The sequence below is a fragment of the Aotus nancymaae genome, unplaced genomic scaffold (assembly GCF_030222135.1).
Source record: "Aotus nancymaae isolate 86718 unplaced genomic scaffold, 86718_ANA_hifiasm-v0.15.2.pri h1tg000025l, whole genome shotgun sequence".
Taxonomy (NCBI): Eukaryota; Metazoa; Chordata; class Mammalia; order Primates; family Aotidae; genus Aotus; species Aotus nancymaae.
This window is the reverse complement of record NW_026988438.1, coordinates 32652267-32679939: the sequence shown is the minus strand read 5'-3', so window position 1 is coordinate 32679939 and position 27673 is coordinate 32652267. Positions and strand designations below refer to the sequence as shown.

The following is a 27673-nucleotide window of genomic DNA, read 5'->3' as shown; positions in this document are numbered from 1 at the left end:
GGAGAAATGCCAGATATGGGTGAAGGGGAGGAAGGCAGCAAATCACACTGCCACGTATGCACCTATGCAACAACCTTGCATGTTTTTCACATGTACCCCAAAACCTAAAATGCAATTAAAAAAAAAAAAAAGAAAAGAAAAACCAGTATCTTCTGCAAAATAAATGTGGGACAGGGGGGCAGTGCAGAATAGATTCTTAAACAGGAATGCTGTCAAATCACTTTATCTCCTAGTTTGGTTTTAATTTGTATCTTCGCTCTTTCATTTAGAAATATGTCTACATATCACTTCTCGGCCTTCTGGCTATAATCGAGAATGAAAATATAAATGTGACTCTCTTTCAACATATTCTGGACTCAATGATTCAGCCGAGACAGTGGTATGTTTGGGGTGTGTTAGAGAAGATTTTGGAGAAAAGATACAATAACAATAGCAGCAGCAGTAATAGTAGCAGCAGCAGCAGTGGTACTTTCTATGTGCCAGGTTCTTTTGGACTAAGAGAAAGGTGCTCTTATTATCCCCATTTTATATAAGAATAAGAAATGTAAGCAGAGAAAGGTTAAGTAATCTGAAATCGTACAGCTAGCAAATGGTGGAGCTGAGATTTGAGCCCAGACAGTTTGGTTCTAGGGTTCATGTTTTTAAATCACTGCATTCACAATTTATTCATTCAAAATTTCTACAATATGAAGTTCTGGTTATTATCAGTTATGTTTTTGAAAAAGACACTAAAAGCTGAAATGATGCATCTGTTTCCAACAGAAACACAAATATAATAAAGGGATAAGCTATGACAAACCCACAACCAACATCATACTGACGGGCAAAAGCTAGAAGCATTCCCCTTGAAAACTGGAACCAGACAAGGATGCCCTCTCTCACCACTCCTATTCAACACAGTACTTAAGTCCTGGCCAGAGCAATCAGGCAAGAAATAAAAAGCACTCAAATACAAAGAGAGGAAGTCAACCAATCCCTGTTTGCAGACATGACCCTATACCTAGAAAATCCCATAGTCTCAGCCCAAATGCTCCTTTAGCTGATAAACAACGTCAGCAAAATCTCAGGACACAAAATCAATGTGCAAAAATAACTAACATTCCTATACACCAACAACAATCAAGCTGAGAGCCAAATCAAGAACACAATCCCATTCACAATAGCCACAAAAAGAATAAAATTCCTAGCAATACAGCTAACCAGAGAGGTGAAAGATCTCTATAACAAGAATTACAAAACACTGCTCAAAGAAATCAGAGATGACACTAACAAATGGAAAAACATTCCATGCTCATGAACAGGAATAATCAATATTGTTAAAATGGCCATATTGCCCAAAGCAATTTATAGATTCAATGCTATTTCTATCAAACTACCAATGACATTCTTCACAGAATTAGAAAATAACTATTTTTAAATTTATATGGAAACAAAAAAGGAGCTCACATGGCCAAGGCAATCCTAAGCAAAAAAAAAAAAAAAAACAACAAAGCTGGAGGTATCCTGTTACTTGACTTCAAACTCAAACTTTTGTGCAGGGCTACAGTAACCAAAACAGCATGGTACTGGTATAAAACAGACACACAGACCAATGGAACAGAATAGAATCCAGAAACAATGCTGCACACCTACACCCATCTCCCATCTGATCTTTGGCAAAGTCAACAAAAACAAGGAATAAGGAAAGGACTCCCTATTGAATAAATGGTGCTGGAAAAACTGGCTAGCCATATGCAGAAAATTGAAACTGGATCCCTTCTTATACCGAATTCAAAATTCAACTCAAGATAGATTAAAGACCTAAATGTAAAACCTAAAGCTATAAAAACCCTGGAAGATAACCTAGGAAATATAATTTCTAGATGATGTACCTGGCAAAGATTTCAAGACAAAGATATCAAAGCAATTGCAACAAAGAAATTGACAAATGGGACCTAATTAAACTAAAGAGCTTCTGCACAACAAAAGAAACTATCAACAAAAAGTAAACCAACAACCTACAGAATGGGAGAAAATGTTTGCAAACTATGCATCCCACAAAGGTCTACTATCCAGGATCTATAAGGCACTTAAATCAACAAGCAAAAACCAAACAAACACATTAAAGAGTAGGCAAAGGCCATGAACAGACACTTAAAAAAAAAAAAAAAGACATACACACAGTCAACAAGCATATGGAAAAAATGCTGAACATCACTAATCATTAGTGAAATGCAAATCAAAACCACAATAAGATATGATCTCACACCGGAGTCAGAATGGCTGCTACTAAAAAGTCAAAAAATAACAGATGCTGGCAAGACTGCATAGAAAAGGTAACATTTATACACTGCTGGTGGGAATGTAAATTAGTTGAGTTATTGTGGAAGCAGTGTGGCTATTTCTCAAAGAACTCAAAGCAGAATTGTCATTCAACCCAGCAAGCTCATTATTGGGTACATACCCAAAGGAATAAATAGTTCACCATAAAGACACATGCACCTTTATGTTCATCACAGCACTATTCACTATAGCAAAGACAGAATCAACCTAAATACCCATCAACGGTAGACCGAACAAAGAAAATGTGGTACATATACACCATGAAACACTACACAGCCATAAAAAAGAATGAGATCATATCCTCTGCAGCAACACCAATAGGGCTGGAGATCATTATCCTAAGCAAACTAATCCGGGGAGAGAAAATCAAATATCTCACGTTCTCACTTATAAGTGGGAGCTAAACACTGAGTACACATGGACACAAAGAAAGGAAAAACAGACACTGGAAACTACCTGAGGGTGGGAGGGAGGGAGGAGGGTGGAGATCAAAAAACTACCCACCAGGTACTATGCTTATTAAATGGATGGTAAAATAATCTGTACACCAAACTCCCGTGACACACAATTTACCCTGCATATCTACCCCTGAACTTAAAAGTTAAAATCATCATCAACTGCAAGCTTCCTGTGGGCCTTGGAGGCTGCCCTACAAACACACTCATTTTCTGAGTCCATCACTCTGCCCAACTTATTTTTATAAACTCTTATATAATAATAATAATAAAACTTCCCTCTGATTGTCTCTTTTTTAAATTTAGAAAAAAAGGGATAAGGAAATAGAAATGTCCACATATTTTATGAAAATGGTCACAAATAACAAGTTCAACCAATTATAAATGCCCTTTCAGAATAGGTTAACACTTAAAGGCATAAGCAAGCTATTAAATAGTCATTTAAAACATATTAAACATGTCAAAGTTTTTATTTCCCTAACAATCCACATACAGTCATGCAAAGGAGATAGGTTCTGAGAAAAGAAAAATAACTTGGAGCAGTCTGAGCTATGTGAGACTTGCAAAATTTATCAGGTCCAGAGAGACATGGTGACTTTGGTCACCACCACCCTCCATGCCCAGTGGCAATTGTTTAAAGGCATTTTTATTCCTGACTAGCTGCCTCATTTATTATTGTCATGTTCCTGGAATTTGGAATACAAAGAACAATGTACAGCCAACTCTTAAGGGTCATTTCATTTCTGACATGGAATTACAGAAGATTGCATATAATCTTTACTCACCCAAGAAAGATATTATTATCTTTGGAGTCATGAATGTCATGAAGACAAGGTCTCCAAGATTCCTGCATAGAAATTTTAGGGTTCTAGGACACAGACTCAGTTACCGGGTTTTCCTTTTCTTCTTCCTTGCAATATGTCACTGGGTGTGAAGAAGGAAAAAAGGTAGGTTTTGGGTCAGTGCTCCTCCCAGATTAGTGAATAGCGAAGGCTTGCCTTAGCTCCTTGTGTACAGTTGCCACCCTCCCCCAACACACAGTGGGGAAATTTCTGTGTGTGGTTCACTTGAGGCAGGAAGCCTGGAAGACAGAATCTTCTTGCTTCTCTTCCCCACATCTCTTATTCTCTTAAGCATCCTGACTCTAAGAGGTCCTCTGAGTATTGCTTTTAACAGCAGTGGAAGGCAGGACAACGTGAAATTTAGATGAATGCAGTGAGAAGGGTAAAGGGTGAAGAAGCTTTGGTCCTGAGGGCAACAGAAAATAAAAGCATTTGTTGATAAATGATTTATGTTGGCAGCTTAGAGAATGTTTTGAACAGTGACAGTGTCATCAGAACAAGTGTAATTTACTAAGATCACTACTTTAAAAGGTAATATTAATTTGGATGAATATGTTCTGATACATTAAATGTCAACATTATTATTTCATAGCTATGTTTAGTTTTTAAAAATGTTGGATTTTAAAAAATGAATTTCATTCTACTACTATAAGGTTAAGACACGACTTGGGATGAGATGGAAAAGTACGTGTGAAACCTTGAAACTTTTTGCCACAATAGTACCCTGAAGGGTTTAAAGGTTACAAAATTCAGGGTATATTTGAGTTGACTCATACATTTTTAAGGACGGGTGTCTATTTCCTCCCCCTATGTTACTATATCAAGTCAAGCTGATGAAGTGAGAGCTGAAGAAAACAAGTTTCTATTAAAATTGTAATCTGACTATAATTGAGTGCTAAGGCAATTTTTGAGGAGAAAAAAATATCTATGGAGTTAGAATTAAGTAACAATTATCTATTACGTGAGTTGTTTAGTGGCCCACCTCCCCATCCCCCAAAGATGTCCTATAAAACTGTTAGGAGAAAACACAGAGGTAAATCTTCATGATTTTGGATCTGGCAAGCATGAAAAACAGAATTACAAATAGGTACATTGGACTTAATCAAAATTAAAAACTTGAGCTCCAAAGAACACCATCAAGAAAGTGAAAAACAATTCACAGAACGAGATAAAATATGTGCAAATCATATATCTGATAAGGAATTTGTATTTAGAATATATGAAGAAGTCTCACAATGCAAACACAAGACAAGTAACTCAATTAAATGGGCAAAGGATCTGAATAGACATTTCTCCCACCAGGAAGATATATGAACGGCCAGTACATGAAAAGATGCTCAATATCATTAGGCATCATAGAAATGTAATCAGAATGGCCAGGCAAGGTGGCTTATGCTGTAATTCGAACATTTTGGGAGGTTGAGGCAAGTGGATCACTTGAGGTCAGGAGTTCAAGACCAGCCTGGCCAACATGGTGAAACTGCATCTCTACTAAAAACACAAAATAAAAATAAAAATAGCTGAGCACGGTGGTGCACGCCTGTAATTCCAGCTACTCAGCGGGCTGAGGTGGGAGAATCACTTGAACCTGGGAGGTAGAGGTTGCAGTGAGCCAAGACTGCCACCACTCCCTAAAGGCAAGGACTGTGACTATCTCGTTCTGAGCTATATTCCCAGTACCTGGTACATACAAAGTTCTCAAGAAACATCTGTTTAATTAGTGAACTTAATGAAGGTCCTATCCCCTGTTTTGCTAAGGTAACCTACAGTAGACTTAACCCACAGCGATTTAAGTAATAAAAAGTAACTATTCTTCACAAAGAAGAAGAGAATATCTGAATCTACCATTTGAGTGGAGAACATGAGAAGAGGAACAGCTGTGTACAGCAGAGGTGAAACTAAGGCAGATAGAAACTAATTTACAGCTAACATTAACATACAGTGCTTAGTATATGCCAAATAGTATTTTAAGTTCTACACATAATTACTCACTTAATCTCTTTAACAACTCAATGAAAACAGTATGATTATTCTTCACATATGTGGAAACAAGGGTATAGAGACACTGAAAAACTTGCCCAAGATTGCACATATACTAAGTGGTAAAGAAAGATTCAAAACCTACACATTTTGTAGATTCCCAATGCTTGCTCATGAGTTTTCCACAGCTGCTGCAACAAGTTACCACAAGCACAGTCGCTTAAAACAACAGAAATTGACTCTCTCACAGCTCTGGAGGCCAGAAGTCTGAAATCAAGCTGTCAACAGAAACACGCTCCCCACAAAGGCTGTAAGGGAGGATCCATCTTTGCCTTTTACAGCTTCTGATGGCTCCTGATATTCCTTGGCTGGCAGCAGCAAAACTAATGTCTGCCTCCATCTTCGCATGGCCTTCCCGTGTCTCTGTGGCTTCTTTTCTGTCTCTTGTAAGGACACTTGTCATTAGCTTTAGGGTCCGCCCTAAATCCAGGATGATCTCATCTTAAGTTACTTAGATCTTCAAAGACCCCATTTCCAAAAAGGTCACATCCACAGGTACTAGGAGTTAGAACTTGAATATATCTTCTTAAATACCTTTATTGACATATAATTTGCATATAATTCACCCATTTAAAGTGTACCAAAGCAAGGCCCTGTTAGCATATTCATAGATATATGCAACCATGACAATTTTAGAACCTTTTCAAAAAGAAACCTTATATCCATTAGCTATCATTCCTCTATGCCCAACTCTCCCTCTTCCCCAGCGCTAAGCAACCACTAATCTACTTTGTGTCTCTATATAGACTTCCTTATTACAGACTTTCAATGAAAAGTCTATAGTATGTGGTCTTTTGTGACTGGCTTCCTTCATGCAGCATGCTTTCAAGGTTCATCAATGTTGCAGCAAATATTAGTATTTCATTTCTTTTTATTACTGAATAATCATCCATTGTATAGATAAAACACATTTCGTTAGCCATTCTATTCCGAGAGATTTTTGGGTTGTTTCCACTTTTTCACTATTATGAATAAAATTGCTATATACAAGTTTCTGTGTGGATACAAATTTTTCATTTCTCTTGAGCATATACCTAGGTGTGAAATTGCTGGGTCAAGGCATAATTCTAATGTTTAACTGTCTGAGAAACTCCCAAACTCTTCCAAAGTGGTCGTACCATTTTACATTTCTACTAGCAGTGTACGAGGGCTCCAATTTTTCTACAACCCCACCAACACATTTTGTTATCTGACTTCTTAATCTAGATTCTAGTGGGGTATGTCTCATGGTTTTGATTACATTTCTTTTTTTATATATATACAGAGTCTCACTCTGTCACTCAGGCTAGAGTGCAGTGGTGGCAATCTCGGCTCACTGCAACCTCCACCTCCCGGGTTCAAGTGATTCTCCCACCTTAGCCTCCTGAGTAGCTGGAATTACAGGCACACACCACCTCACTCGGCTAATGTTTTAAACATTTTTAGTAGCCAACATTCACCATGTTGGCCAGGCTGGTCTTGAACTCCTGACCTCAAGTGATTCACCTGCCTCAGAGGATTACTTGAGTTGGGAGGTTGAGGCTGCAGTGAGCCGTGATCACGCTATTGCATTCCAACCTGGGTGACAGAGAGACCCTGTCTCAAACAAATAAAATCACTTGGAGCATCTGCTAATATATTCAAGACAACTCGAATTTATGCTTCCAGGGGGCCATTTTCCATCTTTTGGGCTCAAATAAACTCTATACCTAATCACAGTTTCTGAACTGTTACTTAAGGTTGACAGGTGATTTCACGTTGTACAAACATCAGAGAGAGTACTTACAGACCTTCATGGTATAGCCTATTGCTTCTAGGCTATAAACCTGTATGGCAATGTTACCATACTGAATACTGTATGCAACTGTAACACAATGTAAGAATCTGTGTACTTAACATATCTATATATACAAAATGTACAGTAAAAATACTCTATTATAATCCTATGCGACCACCTTTATGCATACAGTCCATGACCAAAATGTCCTTATGAGGTGCATGACTATAGTTTTACTACTAGTTAAAGCTTGAAGAAAAGCCTCCAGGGTCATAATATTCTAAAACACTTCTTCACCTGGAACTGCAGGTGGCCATCTTGCACCTTGAAGAGGAACCTGATGGAGAAAAGCAGACCCAAGAGGCAAAAAGAAAAGAATCTAGCAATGTCTATATCACTAAATTCAGCTCTGCCAGAGGCCAGACCACTCCCCAACTCTTCAAATATATGAAACAATAAATTCTCAGTCTTTGCTTTCAAAAAAAGAGAAGCACAGAAGCACTTCTTCAAAACAACATCTGATTTTCCTCCCTGCAAATCTCTCACTGAAAGTACAGTTGACTTTAGAAATCAACTAGCTAGCATTTCTGCAATCTTGGCAGGGGTTGGGGGATGGGCTTCTTTGCAGTATATACCCAACACCTTGTCACATCAAACTCAACTTGTTTTATTCTCCAACAGCATTAGGTAAACTACTACACATATGGTAGGCACTCAAGCTATATCTTGACCTAGGATAAAAGTCTTTAGCAAAGACTGAAGCTCTACTTTTTGAGGAAATTGCTCCTTTGTCCTCATTCTTAATCTGCATAAATCTTACTTACTTTTTGCTGTCTGCCTAAATGTCTGGTCTTTAGAGAGAATTCCCCTACCCACCCTCTCACCTAATGTAACACATATTTTATTAAAAACTAATGTGACCTTTTACTTTTTCTTTAGACTTATCACAGTTTGGAATCACATATTTGTATGATTTGATAATTCATAGGTATAAAACCACACAAGAGAAGGGACAAGCAAGACAAATGATCAGTGGCTTGACTGATCAAGACACTTTATTTTCCAACAATCTAGTTTATAGATAGGTTAACAGGTAGCTACATTTCAGAATCATCAACAGAGATGTCACACACACACACATGCACACACACTCAAAAATGTCTTTCACGTTAATTTCACTAATTAGTGACTATACATCAAGTAATTTAAAAAACCAAAACTCCAAAGTCAAAGACAAAGACACTGGCTCTTACTATTCATTCTCTGTACAGTAGTAACCTCCTCTGAGAGGTATACATTCCAAGACTCCCAGCGGATGCCTGAAACCACAGACAGTACCAAATCCTTTTTTTTAGACAAGGTCTCACTCCGTCACCCAGGCTGGAGTGTACAGCTCACTGCAGCCTCAACCTCCTGGGCACAAGCAATTCTCCCACCTCAGCCTCCCAAGTAGCTGAAACCACAGTCACCGGCCATCATGCCTGGCTAATTTTTGTATTTTTAATAGAGATGGAGTTTCACCACGTTGGCCAGGCTGGTCTTGAACTCCTAGCCTCAAGTGATCCGCCTGCCTCGGCCTCCCAAAATGCTGGGATTACACAGCACCCAGCCTGTTTTTCTTTATGTATACATTCCTACGATAAAGGTTAGTTTCCAAATTAGTCACAGTAAGAAATCAACAACAAAAATAATAAAATAGAACAATTATAACAATCTTCGAGCATCACTAGTCTTGTACTTTGGACCATTATGAAACAAAATAAGGGTTACTTGAAAATAAGCACTGCGATATCACAACAGCCGATCTGATCACTGAGGCAGCTAGTAAGTGACTAATGGGCAGGGAGTGTCTACAACATGGAGACACTGGACACAGAAATGATTCACATCCAGGTGGGACAGAACAGGACAGAACAAGATTTCATCATGCTACTCAGAATGGCATCCAATTTAAAACTTATAAATTGTTTATTTCTTGAATTTTCTATTTAATAGTTTCAGACTACATTTGACCATAGGTAAGTGAAATTGTAGAAAGTGAAACTGCAGGTAATGACAACCACTGTATAACCTTAGGGATATTATTTAGCTTCTCTAAGCATTGGTTTCTTGATAATACTTCTGTTGCAAACATAAAATTAGATAATACATACAAAATATTTACCAAAAGACCTGACACATAGTAGATGCTCACTAAATACTGTATTAGATTCTTTACTCTCCCTTTCAAAATATAAATATCTCCTTCATGCAAGGATAAATCTTATACTTAAGGTAGCCTTCCTTCATACCTAGCTAAAATTAGCAACACTAAAGAAGTAAGAATCTTGTTGGGAAACAGAGGTAAGTCTGGTAACTTCAGAGTATGAGGTAATTCAGGCAGAGCATCAGAAAGCTCTAGAATTCTGGGAAAAAGCAGATGAGAGATTCACAAAGCAATGAGGCTCATTACAGTTGTTCCACAGACAAGCCGGAAGTGCTACAGGCATAGAGGGACCTATGTCAGTAATAATTTAAAAGGTCACAAGCTTCTGCTTTGCCAGTCCAGGGTAACAGACTCCATTCAATTCCTACCCCACTCTTTGTTTAAATTCTGTATTTAATTGAAGATATTTCCTCTATTTAGAGATCAAGTGCCCTTGTTACTCTTACTGACAGATAAACCACTGTAAAATGACAATACCAAATAAATGTGTTATCCCAAAAAGTAATAACCATCTCCTCAAAATAACTACTAATTGGTTCATCTCAGACTGAATAACAACTTGAAATGCTCACCATCTCTGAAGATGGTAAAAGGCCACCTTTCCCAGATTACTAAACAACTGATCAAATCTCTCCAACAAGGCTAAGTCCCTACATTAATTAAGCCTGTAAGTCTGCTGTACTGGGAGTATACCATCAGTATTCAGAAATGAAATAGGCGTAAGCAGCCACATTACCCTGAAAAGTTCCAAAGTCATACTTCCATTCTCATGAAATACTGCTGCAATTTCCATATGGCATAAAAACCATGGAAAGGAAAAAAGACTCAGACATCTGGTTCTGAAAACAGCCTTTCTGTAAGTTACTTTCTATTTTGTATCTAGGTATAGCATTTCTCAGAATTTACTTTCAAGTCTATTATCTAGAAGTTGACTGTGAAATTTTTTTCTCAGGAATTTTTCAGTATTCTCTGTTCTGGGATCACATTCTATCCTGTTACCACTCTACAACTTGACCAAGAAGAATTTCCCTCATATCTCAAAAAAAAAACTCTATATTCAGATACTGATACATGGCCTCCTGTAATTTGAGTTATTTATAAAGTTTAACAAATCCAAACAACTCAAGACTTAACCAGAAGATGCTATCATCCAGCATGATAAACTCTAGTACCAAAATTCTTTATACGCGAATGATAGCCTAAAAACAAAACACTAGAGGATCCACTATAACTCAACTCTTCATTATAGGACATAGTGTTTTTTGGTTGTCTCCTGGTTTACAGCCAATAACTAATAATTATTCACAAAGTGCTGTCATATGATGTTTACAAAGTATGTTCACATACATTCTCTTACTTGAGTTTCACAATCTAATGGTGTAGGTTGTCATCATTCACATTTTAAGGATGAGGAAATCAGCAGAGGTGATGTAACTTGCTCCCAGTAAGACAGTATGTGAACTATCTGAGCTGGAACTCAAACTAGCCTTTGTATCTCTAAGCCTACTCTTGTTTTAAAGACAATTATTCTTTTAATAACATAGGAGGTTATTTCCACCAAACTAACTACTTTAACAGCACAATCAGTAAAGTTACTATCTCAAAAACTATATAGAGCTATAAAGCAAGGCCCTCTGACTAAACTTGTAAAATGTTCCAAGTTATATGCCAAAGAATAAACATCCCTGAATGTCTGATGAGAACTCTTCTTTACTGCACATCTGGATGTTAGATGAATGTTTATATATATATATACACACATATATATACACACATACACACGCACACACACGCATATATATAATTAACGATGAATTAGGTTTACAACTCCATTGGGTATACTTCTTTCTAAGAAGCTGTCACTTATTCAAATGTATATTCATTTTCAATCCTCAAAATCTAAAACAAATCTAAAGAAAAGGTCTTACCTGTTCACCTGCATCTTGAAACTCTTTGCAGGCATCAGGGAACACATCATAAATAATAAGTGGATAGCCATGTTTCATGAGATTTTTTGCCATTGGATTCCCCATGTTGCCCAGTCCAATGAATCCAACTGGAGTCTTAGAAGCCACTGACCTAGAACACACTGATTTCAATACATTATTTTCAACAGAGGCAAATAACATTTTTTAATGTAAACATTCATTTAATATTAGTAAGTCAACTGTTACTCAGATTCTTTTTAATAAAAGAAACTTTTAGGAACCAGGCACAGTGGTGCACACCTATAATCCCACTCGAGCCCAGGAATTTAAAAATAGCCTGGGTAACACACTGAGATCTGATCTCAAAAATAAATAAAATAATAATACATTTATTTTTTTAAAAACCCCACTAACTTTTAAAAGGCTAATTTTAAATTAATGGACCTAACCAAATTTAAAGTTATCAACAATGTGCAGGCAGACTAACTTCTAATTATTTAGTTTTCTGCGGCACATTCACAAAATTTTAAGATTTTCCTTGTTTTGTACCTGTATAACATTCATTTACCATTTCTAACAATAAATTCAATAATGTTATCATTTATAAAACACCTAATGTGTAATTCACCTACAATGTTAAGTATTCTATATTATCTCCCTTAATAATGTATATAAAAGACAGAAAGTATTCAATAAGACCTATGTCATGGACCAGCTCCAAGAATGGAAAAGCTTTTTAGCTTCCCAATCCCACAGTTATAGAAACCACCTCCTCCAAAGGTACCAAAAAAAAAAAAATCTCAGAAAGATGTTAAACCCAGGAGAATGGAAATCACCAGTTTATAAAGGTGGTCTGGGGGAGAAAGGGGAGATACTTCCACAGACTTTAAAGGGCAAGTGTAACAGTATCAGGACCTTGGTCTAACAACTCTGAACTTTCAGAAAAAAGAGACTTCCTTACTTTATTTTTATTATGTATTTATTTATTTATTTTAAGATGGAGTCTCACTCTGTCACCCAGGCTAGAGGCCAGTGATGCAATCTTGGCTCACTGCAGCCTCTGCCTATTGTGTTCAAGCAATTCTCATGCCTTAGCCTCCGGTGTAGATGAGATCACAGACACACACCACCACCCCCAGCTAATTTTTGTTCTTTATAGTAGAGACGGGGTTTCACCATGTTGACCAGGCTGCCATTAAAAAAAAAAAAAAAGCCTTAAAAACTATACAGGTTTTATTTATTCTTTTCTTTTTTATATAAGACTTTTAAAAATTACACTGTGGGCATATGAATCAAAGCAATGCGTTACAGAGTGGGGAGGCTTTACATTACCATGGAAATAACATGAGATGCAATTTTTCTCTTTCTAGATTGAGAACTCTACTCAACAAATATTCACTGCATGAAGTACTATGACAGAGCTCAGAGACAGACACAAGCAATGTACGGTCCCTGTCCTTTAAAAGCTCAGAGTCTAGCGAGGAAAAAAAGAGAAATAACTCTCCTTGCCCTTTCATTTCCCAGCATTAATTTTTTCTTTCAAGAACTCCAGCTTTAAAATTGTGTAGTGCAACAACTAATCACAGTCACCCTTTTAAATTTCATGTCCTCTCAACCGAACTTAATCTGCTCTTCTCTGAACTTAATCTGAATGGAATGAGATTTGTTAAAAGCAAATTATTTGAAGCCCTAGTATTTAAGAACTAGAGGTCTTCTTGGGTTAGAAGCATATTTAATTCCTTTAACTTGATGACTGACTCTAACACTTCCATTAAATGTGGGTGTCATTTCTGTGCAACATCATTTTACACGTGCTAAGTTTAATACACTGGTATCATAGAAATTACTTGTCTTTCTGGCCCACAAGGGGTTCAATGACAGAAAAATGACACCTTATTCAAATTTTATTTTGGTATGAAACAGAATAAGTACACTTCATCAGAGAACTCTAATTAATGCTCAAAAACAAACTAGCAATAATAACCAGAAAGAAAATGCAGCATTACTGTGCCTGACTACTCTGTTAAGGTTGAAAAGATATAATTTGGCAATCTAAAAACACTAGAAACTAGGAAGATTATAATTTGAAGACAGTTAATTTAACAGGCAATTCACTCTAGGTCAAACATTACACAAATAGGGTAAGGCAGAACCACAATTCATTCACAAATTCAATATTAAGCAACATGTACAAAATGAGATACCACGGAAGGTAAGAGATACAGTCCTTGCCTTCAACAAGCTTAAAACCCCAGAAGAAATAACCATGTACATAAACACTAACATAAGACAGTTAAGGATAAAGTATTACAAAACCATGCTGATGAAAAATGAGAATTCATGATGTGGGAACTTGAGGAAGGTGGCATCTGACGTGGATATTACACAATGGGTAGGATTTCAAATGGATAGGAGGGTGAGGAGGAGGGGAACTCCATATAGAAAAAGGAACATGAATATATACAAGGAACTAGGAGAGCCATGAAGAAATGAATGACAGTAAGAGTTAATCCTTACTGCAATTTTACTACATGCCAGATACTGTACTAAGCACTTTATAAAACAGTACTATTACCATATGCTATATATAATGCCCATCTTATAGCTGAGAACCCTGATGCTTAGTGAGCTGAAGTAAAATACTCAATACTGTACTAAGTTGTAATGCCAAGATTCATACCTAGATATTCTAATTCTAGAGTCTCCACTTGTAAACACTGTATGATACTGCTCCCTATTCTTCCTAAAGGAGGCACAAAGAAACAAAACAGCAAGAGATTAAGATTAAAAACAAAAACAAAAACAATGCAACCACAATGTGGAAGGAGGGAAGGACGCTAAACAACTTGTATTTTGTAGGCAAGAGGTAGTTATTGAAGGACTGGCCAAGAGAAATGACAGAAGAGACTTACACTTTAGGAATAGAAACAAGACAGCAGTGTACAATGAATGAACTTGAAGAAGAAAGAGCCTGGAGGCAAAAGACCAATATAAAAGTGACAGTAATCTTCTACATGCCTTAGTTTGAGCTGCTATAGCAAATATACCATAATGGCTTAAATAACAAACACTCAAACACTTATTTCTCATAGTTCTGGAGGCCAAGAAGTCCAATATGAAGGTGCCAGCCTCCTGAAGGCCATTTCCTCACTGTATCCTCACATGGCAGAGAGCAGAAAGATAAGGAGCTCTTATGTCTCTCTGTATAATGGCACTAATCCTATTCACAGGGCTCTACCTTCATGATCTAACTGCTTACCAAAGGACCTACCTCCTAATATTATTGAGGGTTAGGAATTTAGGATAGGCACAGTGGCTCACACCTGTAATCCCAGGATTTTGGGAGGTCAGAAGTTTGAGACCAGCCTGGCCAATATGGTGAAACCCAGCCTTTACTAAAAATATGAAAATTAGCCAGGCATGGTGACAGGAACTTGAAAACCCAGCTACTCAGGAGGGTGAGGCAGGAGGATCATTTGAACATGGGAGGTGAAAGCTGCAGTGAGCCAAGATCGTACCACTGCACTCCAGCCTGGGTGACAGAGCAAGACTCCATCTCAAAAAATTAAAAAAAAAAAAAAAAGGAATTCAACATATAAACTTTGTGAGGACATAAAATTTCAGTCCATAACAAAGAGTTAATAAAGTGTGGTAGCCACAGGAAAAGATAGGTATAAAAAATATTTCAAAGACAGAAGTAAAAGAATATAACAATGGATTGAATTATGGGCTAAAATAAGGGTGAGGTCCAAAATGATAGCAAGAGAATAGTGCTATCAATACCTAAGTGAATAAAAGAGAGCTAGCTCAGTTTTAAACAGTGTAACTATGAGCTGTCGATGAGCTGAAAGATGTCCAATAGAGTATATGAAATATCATGACCAACGTTTCAGGGACAGGGTGAGAAAAAAGAGATATACCTGGTAGCCATCTGTCTCAAAGTAAGAGGTGAAATTTGTAAAAGTTAATAAAATCACCAGATGAGTATAAAGAGGCTGAAGCCCAAAAGTTGAACCTCTCAGAAGCCCAAGGGAATGTGTATACTCAGAAGTCAAAAAGTCAAAACCAACCCTAAGCTGACACAGATGTTAGAATTAGGAAACAAGGACATTAAAAATTGTAACTGTAGTCCATATATTCCAAAGGTAGAATTATGGAAGATATTTTTAACAATCCAAATTAAATTTCTTCAGATGAAATCTATTAATAAAATGTGTGAGATGAAAATTATACCAGAAGATTAACAAAAGAACAGATACCACAAAGAAAAGATTAGTAACTTTGAAGACATAGCAAAAGAAACTATCCAAAACAGAGACAAATATAATTTAAAAAATGAAGACAGCACCAATAAGCTGTGCGACAGTTTCAACCACCCAAACACATATGTAACTACAGTGCTCAAATGAGAGAAGTGGGGCAGAAAATATGTGTGAAGAACTAATGCCCAAAAATGTTCCGAATATGATGAAAACTACAAACGCCATGCATCCAAGGAACTGGATGAACCCAGTACAAGAAACGTGAAGAAAACTATACCAAGACACATCACAATCAAATGCACAAGAGCAGCAAGAGGAAAAAGAACACACTATGTAGAAAGGGAAAAAGATAAGGACAACGGCAGATTTCTCATCAGAAACAATGCAAATGAGAAGACAGTGGTGTAATATTTTTTAAATACTGAAAAAAAAAAAAAACTGTCAAGCTAGAAATCTATACCTAGGAAAAATATACTAATATTTGTATATTCCAGAGGTATGGAAAAATTTCAGGGATATGGTGATGGATATGCTATCTTTTTTTTATTTTTCTGACAGGGTCTCACTCTGTTGCCCAGACTAAAGCGCAGTGATCATAGCTCAATGCAGCCTCAACTTTTCAAGCTCAGATGATTCTTCCACTTCAGCCTCCCATGTAAGCTGGGACTACAGGTACATGCCACTACATCCAGCTAATTTTTGTATTTTTTTGTAGAGATGGAGTTTCACCATGTTGGCCAGAATGGTCACAAACTCCTGAGCTCAAGCAATCAGCTGGCCTCAGCCTCCTAAAGTTCTAGGAGTGTAGGTGTGAGCCACCGCACCCAGCCACACTATCTTAACTGTGATGAGGGCTTCACTGGCTTATATACATCAAAACTTACCAAATTGTACACTTTACGTACAATTTATCATATGTCACTATATTGCTAATAAAGCTGTTTTTAAAGTCAATATTGTGTTACAGAAACAGACAAAAAGACAGTGCTCAATTAAAAAATACTAAAGTGATAGATCAAATGTAAAATGTGAAGTCTGAACGGATCGTGACTTGAAAAAAAAAAAAAGCTAAGACATTCTTAAGAAAATAATGAAACTGGGCCAGGCGTGGTGGCTCACGCCTATAATCCCAGCACTTTGGGAGGCCGAGGAGGGTGGATCACGAGGTCAAGAGATCGAGACCATCCTGGTCAACACGGTGAAACCCCATCTCTACTAAAAATACAAAAATTAGCTGGACATGGTGGCATGCGCCTGTAGTCCCAACTACTTGGGAGGGTGAGGCAGGAGAATTGCTTGAATCCAGGAGGCGGAGGTTGCGGTGAGCCGAGATCGCGCCATTTCACTTCAGCCTGGGTATCAAGAGCGAAACTCCGTCTCAGAAAAAAAAAAAAGAAAATAATGAAATTTTGAATATAAATTGTACATTAGATGATACCATGGAATCACTGCTAACTGTCTTAGGTAGGATAATGGTAGTTTGGTTACATAGGAGAATGTCTTCATTCTTAGATTCATGATGAAGCATTAGGGTTAAAGGGTCATGTCAGCAATTTACTTTCATATGATTTAAGTGGGATAGGTATATATATGGAACGAAAAAAGTCAATGAGGCAAAATAAACAACTGTTGTTTCTAAGGAAAGTATATGGATGTCAGTCATATTATTCTGCTTCATATTTTTTTATAATAAAACGGGGGTAAAGTTTAGCGTCTCTTAAGATAGGGAAGAAATATCACAAGCAGATAAAATACAAATAACTAAGAAAAATACTTCCAACACATGACAAAAATAGGGCTACTTTGCTTTATATGTAAAATAACTTTAAAATGTAGAAGAAAAATATGAATATGTGATTTTTTTTTAAAGTAGGCAAAAATCATAATAACAGAAAATATGTATATTACCCCCAGAAAAACCTCTAAAAATATACCCAACTTGTCATAATTAGAGAAATGCAAAAAAAGTGATGCGATACCATTTTTTACCTGTTGGATAAGTTTTATTTGTTTCTTTGATAAAAACTCCTCCTGGTAAGAAACTACTGATGAAAACATATGCTCTCATATACTGTCAAACTGTATATTAGGTCAACCTTTTGGACGGTAATTTGGCAAAAAAAATTTACATTTGAACTTTTATTTAAAATTTAAATTTAAAACATGCATACTCTTTGACCCAGCCATTCCATTTCTAGGAATATATCCTACACATAAGGGGCCAGCCAACTTTTTCTTAAAGGGTCAGGCAGTAAATTATTTTCAGCTTTGTGAGCCATAGGGCTTCTGTAACAACTATTCATCTACTCTAGTTTAAAAGCAGTCACAGACAACACATAAACAAATGGATATAGCTGTGCTCCAATATAATTTTATTTACAAAAAAGGTGCCCAACTATGCCACAGCAATCCCTACCATGTATTAAATTCTGAACAATACAAAGATATAGTTTTTTATAGTACTGTTTGTGACAGTCAAAAACTGCAAGTAACTATATATTAATAAGGCACTTTGTTTATAACTAATTATATATATATTAATAAGGCACTTAATTCATAACTAAATATACCTTGTAGGGCACTCGATAATTCATAGTAAATCAACACAATGAAATGTGCAAATGTTTAAAAAAAATGATCTACCTAAAATTATAAGAAAAAATCTCCAGGATAAGTCATTAAGTGAAAAAAAAAAAAAAAACACAAAATGCTGAACATTATAGGATACAGTATAAGAGGAGAAAAAATGATACATAGGCATTAATTTTTCTGATTTTCTGTATAGATACATAAACACTAGTTACATCTGAAGAGTTGGACTACTGGGTCTGAGTTGAAGAAAATATTCTTACTTTTTATTTTATAACCGTTCCCATTTTTTACAATGAGCATGTAACTTTTGCAACTACTTTTATAATAAAATGAAATAAATGAAGTGACACACAGTGAAATTTAATATATATTATGTGAATCAATAACCAGCTAGGTGAGTTTCATCAAATGGGGATAAAAGCCAGTTTGGATGCAATTACAAAGTAATGATGCTGATAAAGTGGATTGTGTAAAGGTGAACAGTGTTGCAGCAATCATTACATATTGCAGGTTGACTCTCCAATATTCTTTTCCCTAGATCCCAGGTCAAGTTCAAACTGCCTAAACTAATACACGGTAATGGCATCCTTCTGCCAAATGACTGGTTCAGGAGCTGCCAGCCCTAAGTTGAAGTTGTGGAAATGCTGTGGAAAATCTGAAAATGTAATGGGGAATAAACAAGAGATTAATGAAAGCATTGTATCTAATCAGCAAACTTCTGTGACTCTCAATATCACTAAGCTAAGCGACAGCTGGGGAAAGGCACAAACAGACCACAACAATGGATTTATCCAGAAATACAGCAAGAGACTGAGAAAAACAGTATTAGGCATCAGCAAAATTCCTAATTATAAATAACTTTGAGATTGGGTACAGACAAACCTAGAGAGAGACCTAAAGAAATTAGGAAACAAGAAAGCATGTCTATGTACTTAAAAGAAAAGGTAGTCAAAGGACCAGGTGTAATCATGAGCATTAAGTACAATATGTTTGTTAGAACAAGAATCACCGAGGCGCTTAAATTAACCAGAAAACTAGATCTGCTGGTGAAATCTCGGCAAGAGAACCATTCCTACTAATAAGATCCTAGAAAAGCTGGAGTGCTAATGATGTTTGTTACTGAAGCTGAAGAAGTCAAGAACAATGAGGCCATGTTGGATGGGCCAACATCAAAGTGAAAGAAGATAAAGTTTTCAAAGAAGGGCTCAGCTCTCTTTATTTCATCTTTGCCCGTGGCAAAGTTAAAGAAAGGACAATATAATTAGATGACCGGATGTCAAAAGAGGTTATTTATTGATGGTGATAATGTTTAAAATTTTCTCTGAGTTGAGAAGGCCTCGGTTCCTACTCAGATAAGGCCACTTCTTAGAGGTATACCATTGAAGTAACAAGTTACTTCTCTAGACATTGTTTTATAAACAAAAGTACCTACTTCAGAAGGTTATTGTAAAGATTACTTGAGATAATGCATGTAAAGCATTAAACAGTGCCCGGCACATGATAATAAGTATTACTTTTACCAAAAGTGGTCAAGAAGTAGCACTACAGGTCAAGTCCTATGCCAACTGCCCCTTTTTGCCTAGTGGTTTAGAACTAAGAGCCAAAGAGGTAGAAAGGTATAGATGCCTGTAGGAGATGCCCTGTATCTGGAGAAAGAAAGCTTTTAGTTAAAGTGAAACACCAGAAAAAGTGCTTGGCAAATATAAAAGAATTCGCACCCAACGAGGCAGAAATCCATGAGTATAATGGAATAATTATTGCCTAAAAACTTTCAAACCTAAATAACGCATCTCTCTTAAATAAATTCTGACAGTAATGTGTGGAAAAAGTAGAGTTAAAACATAAATAAAACCAAGCAGGGAGAAAATCAATCAACAAAACACAAAGGTGATACTAGTTGACTGGTTAAGAAACTAGCATTAGTGTCCATTACTGAGGACCAACGGAAAAAGAACTAGCTAGAAACTTGGCAAAGTTTGTTTCTGAATTTATAGATGCAAATTAACTGATTTTGACCTTTTTCCAATGTAATATGGGGAGTTAACCATGTTAACTTGATAACCTCAAGTGCTACCAAAAATCAAGTTTCACTAAGTGCCAAAATGCAAAAATTGGTAACAATTATTTTACATTTCTGAAGCTTCTTTTCTATTTACAGTAATGCATTTTCATTGTAGAAAATTAGAATGTATGAAAAAGTATAGTTATGAGAAACATTAATTTCATTACACAAAAATAAAAAACAGTATTTTGCATGGACTTTCAGTCTTTTGACTGCATTTTTCATTATATCATAAGGTTATATTTTCTATACAATGTATGTCCATTTTGTCACATAATACTACATCGTAAGCACTCTACCTGCTTTACTATTAAGAGTTACTAAACTAAGGATGATGACTTTCTCTATAAAGGCCTTTATGGTTTCAGTTAACTTATTTTAATAATAAATACGCTCCTTAAGTAATTTCACAAGTTTAAGGTCAAGTTTTAGTCCCAGGACCATGATCAGCTTTTCAGAACTTCATGTGCAGCCCTAGAAGCTAATCTAAAGGGGAAAACTGCCATTATATATTTGCTTTATCCAATGAGTTATGCTACGCTGAAAGTAAATTTCATATATACAAAAAGGATCAATAATATTGTATTCCTGTTTCTATGCATGATGCTAATTTTTCCATCCTACCATTAGTCAGGTGGTCACTTCAAGATGATCTGATGTGATTTATATTTCCATGTACAAGTTGGGGAGTCACAACGTGACATTTTGTAGAGGGCCTACATCCTGTACATTTTTTTCTCTGTACAAATAACTCTGAAACTAAACTTAATTACCTTGTAAAATAACATACAAAAATTAATTTTATCAAACAGGTGATGAAATACTAATATATGTGTAATTTAATATTTCTAATTCTTCTATATCCTTTTCAATGCTTTAAGTATTTTAAAATTAGGCTTAGGCACAGTGGCTCATGCTTGTAATCTCAGTATTTTGGAAGGCTGAGGCAGTAGGATCAGCTGATCCCAGGAGTTCGAGACCAGCCTGGGCAACATGGTGAGACCCCCATCTCTATAAAAAGTAAAAATAAAAAAATTAAGGCGTAGTGGTGTGCACCTGTGGTCCCAGCTACCTGGGAGGCTGAGGCAGGAGGATTGCTTGAGCCTAAGAGGTTGAGGCTGCAATGAGACATGACTGCACCACTGTACTTCAGCCTGGGCGAGAGACCCCATCATAAATAAATTAAAAAATAAATAAATAAGATGTTGCAGGCTGGGCACAGTGACTAATGCCTGTAAAACCTACACTTTGGGAGGTCAAGGCAAGAGGATGGCTTCAGGCCAGTAGTTCTAGACCAGCACAGTAGGCAACTAGCCTTGTCTCAAAAAAACATTTTTTTAATTAGCTAGGTATAGTGGTGCACCCTTGCGGTCCTAAGTACTTGGGAAGCTGAGGCCGAAGATCACTCAAGTACAGGAGTTCAAGGTTGCAGTGAGCTAAGAATGTACCACTGTATCCTTGCTTGGTCAACACAGGGAGACCTTCTCTAAAACATAAGAAATAAAAAAGATGTGCTACTAACTGGCAACTTTTAGGTTTCATTTTTTGTAAACAGTAAATAAATTATATAGATCCTTATATTATCCGTATGACATAAACATCTTAAATATACTACAAATATCCTACAGAATTCAGAATATCACATAACGTTACATTTGAACATGGTTCTTTTTCTTAATGACATTTGACTCCACACTTGCAGGTAGATTTTTTTCTACTCTTTAAGAGTCTAATGTCAAAAAAGTTAACACTTTTGCAGTAAACTAAAATAAACAGACATTTAAATATTTAAAATAATTCCAGAGAAAAACAATTGCTGAAGAGATTTAGCCACTGCATTACAAAAGAACTATTTAAAATTTATCAGAAATCTATATTCTTACAATATCTTTGGGCCAAAGAACCAAAAGTACAAGACCATATGCCAGAGTAGTCTAATCAGCACTCTGAGGTAGACCCTCCCAATTTACAGAGGCAAGTATTACAGTCTTAGGCCGCAGCCTCTTCCACCATGAATTGGTAAGAACTTTCATAACTCTAAAAGGTACATCAAGGGTTGATTAAAATACCATTAGAACACCTTGTAAAACCCTTAAACAGCAAGTAAGTCTTCCTTGGCTAATAAGAACTCAAAGAATTGATGGGAAAACTGGTGCTTCTGTGGAAAAGTGTCTAATTTTCTTGTTAAGGTTATCTCCAAAGTGGAAGGCAGTTTTGTAGCTCAATATATGAAGCTCAAATAGTGGTTACATTCAAGTTTGGCAGATTCTGTGAGTTTTTTCTTGTTACTGTGGTTCTGCACCAGACATCTGTTCTCTTGCATCTCACGGAGCCTCTGTCCTTCTCCAACCAGAAAGGGAATTCAGAGTTTTCACTGAGGGGCAGGATGGAAAGCTGTGAAGAATTGTAAGAGAAAGTTCTTACAATTCCCGGCCAGGCAGGGTGGCTCATGCCTATAATCCCAACACTTTGGAAGGATCACCTGAGCCCAAGAGTTCAAGACCAGCCTGGGCAACAACGGGGAAACCCCGTCTCTACTGAAAATACAAAAATTGGACGGGCGTGATGGCACATCCCTGTAATCCCAGCTACTCTGGAGGCTGAGGTGGGAGGATCACCTGAGCCCAGGAGGTTGAGCCTGCAGGGAGCAGTGTGACTGGGACACTGCACTCCAGCCTGGGCAACAGATTGAGACCCTGTCTCTAAATAAAAGATGGGGGGGGAGGCTCAAATCCTAACCCACTATGTTTTTTTAAGCAAAGATTAGAAAAAATTAATGCCAAGGCTTTTTTGTCAATCCTCAGTATAGTCTTGCTAAACGGTGGTGCATTGTTGCAACTCTCAAACTTTCATAGAAGACAACGGCAGTATCCCCACAAATCAACCAATTTTTCAATTAAAGAGGAGTCCTGATATGATAGAAAGTGTAGGAATTAGGAAGAAATGAGAACCACTTTCTAGATCTTGCTGGGGATATCCTGATTCACTTATCCAAGGGGCCTCATGTTCCTCATGCAGAATATGAAAGACTGTATTAGATCTCCGTGGATCTTCATCCTGGCTCTAAAAACTGTCTCTTCCTAAACTCATGGTTAGCTTCCACAATTTACAATGGTATGAGAGGAGGAAGGCAGGATCAATTCTGCCCATAATGTTGAGGACGCTGAAAGTGTACTGGTTCATAATTTGACAGAAACGACATTTTTTAGGTAGCACAGTTACAGTAGCGGGGGGAAAGCCCGTCTTGCTGGTCAAGGGTGACTCAAACTTTGCTGAACGACTTACTGCCTGGCTTGTATAGACTGCTTGTGTAATAAGGCCATCCCCCCAGACTCAGGTGGTTAAACATCAAATCAGGCCCTGCTGCCCGAGTGTGTGCCCACACAAGGTGCACCCTCAGGGCGCTGAAAGGCCAGGGGTGGCTGGGGGTGAGTGCGGGGTTGCCCCCTGGATTTGGGCCCTCCAAACGTCCTCGAAGTCCTAACTCCAAAGCAGCATGCTGGGATCCCAAATACTCCCCCCTTCACCCCAAGCTCTTCCCCACCTCTTCCTAAATCCCGATAAGGGCGCTGAACCCGTTCATCTGGAGCCAGGGAGAAAGGGTGGGAAGGCAGAGGGGGATACTCGCGGAGTGAGTGGCGGTAGCAGAAGACGACAGGCCTTTAGGACCAGCCAAAATTTTTGCTTTTAAGCCCCAGCCCAACCGCAGCGTCTCCCGTGAAAACACCTCTTCTGCCGTCTGGACAGAAGAAGCGAGCGGCCGAAAGCAGGACAAGGGGGAGGAGGCGCGAGGTCCTTACCCGCTGCAAGGCTGCCGGCTGCCGGCCGCAGCCGCCGGCTCCAGTACCGGAGACCGGAGGCGGCTCCAAAGAGCCGTAAGGAGGCTGCCATGCCGCCCCCGCCCCTCCTCCCCGCAGTGACCTCCGCCGCCTCCTGGAGGGCCCACAGACTGCGAACTTGTGCAGCGGGACTGGCGGGTTCCGCCGCGGAAAGTGGCGCTCGCGCACGCTCTCTCACAGCTCGGGGCGGGCGCCCACGCGCAAGGAAAGGAGCGCGGCTCCGAGAGGAGCGGCCTGACGCGATAGGGACCGTCAATCCCCTTACGGACAGGAAAACAGACCAATCAGAATTCCAAGGTCCGCGGCTGCGCGAAGAACCAATAAGAGGCCTTTTTCAACAGTGACATCAGGCGCCCTGGCTCCTCCCCCAAGCTCGTGCCTCGTTTACAGCCTGCGGGCGGGAGTCTCCTTGTTTATCAAAGCAGAGGGCGTGTGGGAGGTGGTGGCCGCCGCTGGCTCCGCCTCAGAAAACCCGTCCCCACCACCGCCCTACGGAGGGCTGTATTGCGTGTTTCCTCCTTGCTCAAAAGGACAAAACTGACTCGCAGCTTGAAAAATATTCAGCTACCATGTGTGTAATAACTATTTTTTAAATATAGTTTTAAGTTCTGCGGTACTTGTGCAGATGGGATACATGTGCAGAACGTGCAGGTTTGTTACATAGGTATACACGTGCCATGGTGGTTTCACTTGATATTTTTTAACCCAACAGTTTGTCAATAAATTGGAAAAATAGTAGGAAAAGAAGTTGGTAACATTATCTTTGAAGGGAAGAATTACTAGAAACTTGCACTTTCTATTCCAAGGCACATTTCTCTAATCTTTGAAAATTCTACAGCCTAAAACCATTTTGTAAGCAAAACTAAAGATACAATCCAGAAAGTAGTAGTATATGTATGTGCATTAGAAAGACAGATTTTTTTTTTTTTTTTTTTTTTTGTGGAAACGGAGTCTCGCTCTGTCACGCAGGCTGGAGTGCAGTGGCACGATCTCCGTCATTGCAATCTCCGCCTCCCGGGTTCAAGTGATTCTCCAGCCTCAGCCTCTGGAGTAGATGGGATTACAGGCCTGTGGCATCATATCTAGCTATTTTTGGGGGCACTTTTAGTAGAAGCGGGGTGTCGCCATCTTGCCCAGTCTGGTCTCAAACTCCTGGCCTCAAGTGATCCGCCCGCCTCAGACTCCCAAAGTGCTGGGGATTACAGGCCTGAGCCACTGCGCCTTGCAGAAAGACAGATATTCATTCATTCTTCTGTCAGTGCTTGGTGTACACATTCGAGTCTGTAAACCCCTTGAGGGTAATTGCAGTGCTCCTCATCTCCACTGACTCGACCAAAGGGTTGGAAGCCGTGACCACACCAAGCCAAGACCATAGCCTTTGGAGAAAGGCAATACAGCAGGAGAGAGAGTGTGTGTGGAGTAGCTAGGGAAATGGGAACCCCAATCTAAGTAGCATATCCAACAAATTTGACTTTGACCTTCTTTTTTTTCCCACTCTACCCAGTCACCCATGGCGTTGAAAACCACTAAAAGGAAAGTAAAGGAATTGGATCATTTCCATCTGGGCTTTTTCATGTTTCTGGGCATGCTGACAACGTTTTCAAAAACGTGTACAGAGTGCAAGGTCCCTATCTGTAACTGAGAGGAAAATAATTCCCTTCTTTAGCCATCTCTCCACTCCAACTTTCTACCCAACACTAAATGAAAAAACGGAAGGAAAGGGAGGAAGGGAGGGAGGAAAGGAAGAAAAACTCATTTCAGCAATTGGACCATCTCCTAGATTTGGGTCCCCATCCCTACTAGGGTTAATGAGTTTCTTGAGCATTTCCCACCTGTGCCTGTCTTCTTGGTTTTGTCAGGTTTTAGCTGGAATAGATCTCCGGCAACCAATAAATGTGGCCCTACAGATTTCTTTCCTTTTTTTTTTTTTTCTTCCCCCAGCCCTATAGGTTTCTATAATTAACTCCTGAAGTGCAGTTGGCCTTTCAACTATGTCAACCTATATAGCAGAGCTATTTATAACACTAGACACCACATCAGTTGATCTCCCCAGTTTTTTATCCTAGTCCTCTTGAGATTTTACATCCAATCAGATTGCCAGATTGCTTCTGTCATTTTTATCGTAAGCTACTGTTTTTGTTTCTTTGGGTTATTTATAGGTCTCTTTTCTTGACAATGAGCATTAATGAAAGGCTGCCTCCTGTGAACAACGTTCTCCTAGGACTAGAAGTAGAGAAAAGGGGAAGGGGCTCAAAAAGAGCAGGCAGAGCTAAAGCTGGGCATGAGGTCTTTCAATTTTTTTTTTAACTGATGGTGGTGGCTTTGAAAACAATGGTATTGAAAGTTTGGCTCTTCTTGCTCAACTATAACCACAGGATAAGTCACAATTTCTCCATATTCCTACAATTTGTAGAATAACGTCTCCTCCAAGAAGCGGTACATTAATACATAAATTAAGGAATTTTCATATGTTTCTATGATTTTTAAAAGGCATTATGATTTTTTAAGTAATTCTTACTGTTTGAAGGTGCTTGCAGATAGATATTATTGTACTGGCAAATGCAGTTACTGCCTATGGCTGGCAAGCTTTCTTCATTTGATTGCCCTCCTGATGCCCTTGTTTGAAAGGCGCTGCCACTCCTCCCTGAATCTTTGCCACGCATTTTTGTTTGAAATTGTTTCAGTGCCTTATAGTGGCCCCTGACTTCTACTTCCAGGAAGATGGAGTAGATACATTTCTACCTATTCTTCTAAGTACAGCTAAAAATTCGACATTATATCCAAGATAAACATAGGAAGACATTGAAAGGTGAAGAGAACTCACACTGGCTAGGGTCCAGAGAGGAACATGGTGGGAAGTTCCTTGGGTTTTCATGTAGCCTTATATATCCCAAACTGGGTGATGGAGAAACCAAAAACCAGAAACCCCAAAAATCCCAAGAGGCATAGATACACAAAAAGTGCCCTAATAAAAGGCTGCTCTTTCTAGCCAAATGATAAAAAAGCAGCAGCCTATCAAGAAAGAAAACATTTAGAAGATAATCACTCTACTGTTGACAAATAATACATACATACACACACATACACACACACTGACCCTACCCCATAACACACACACTGACCCTACCCCATAAAGCAAAGGCTGAGTAGGGAGCCTAAGACTTCCATGCTCTCCAGGTTGTGATGAGACACCCCAACATCCTAACACCCCAATCACTCTACTCCTCAATCCCTCTAAGGTGATGTCAGAGAAAACCAAAGAGAGGGGTGGGACTTTCATCTTCAACTGGGCAGGAACAAGTACTCCTCCATGCGTATCCTTCTCTACCATCAATGGCACTGGAAACCACAGGGTGAGCCTGGACTTCC

The 27673-nt window shown here is 38.3% G+C and overlaps 1 protein-coding gene across 2 annotated transcripts in view; it reads right to left on the bottom strand.

Annotated features, from left to right (window-relative positions):
- Positions 1 to 24446, bottom strand: part of HIBADH (3-hydroxyisobutyrate dehydrogenase) — a 141782-nt gene extending 117336 nt beyond the window's left edge. The window contains exons 1-2 of one of the 2 annotated variants that reach the window (XM_012447796.2): positions 24266 to 24446; positions 11550 to 11710 (exon numbers count right to left, since the gene is read on the bottom strand). In XM_012447796.2, the coding sequence (XP_012303219.1) occupies positions 11550 to 11710; positions 24266 to 24356 (252 nt within the window). In that variant the 5' untranslated portion in view covers positions 24357 to 24446. Of the gene's footprint in view, positions 1 to 11549; positions 11711 to 22715; positions 22804 to 24265 lie in introns of those variants that run through there. The other variant, XM_064380527.1, reaches the window with a different exon arrangement.
- Positions 24447 to 27673: the final 3227 nt, after the last annotated feature.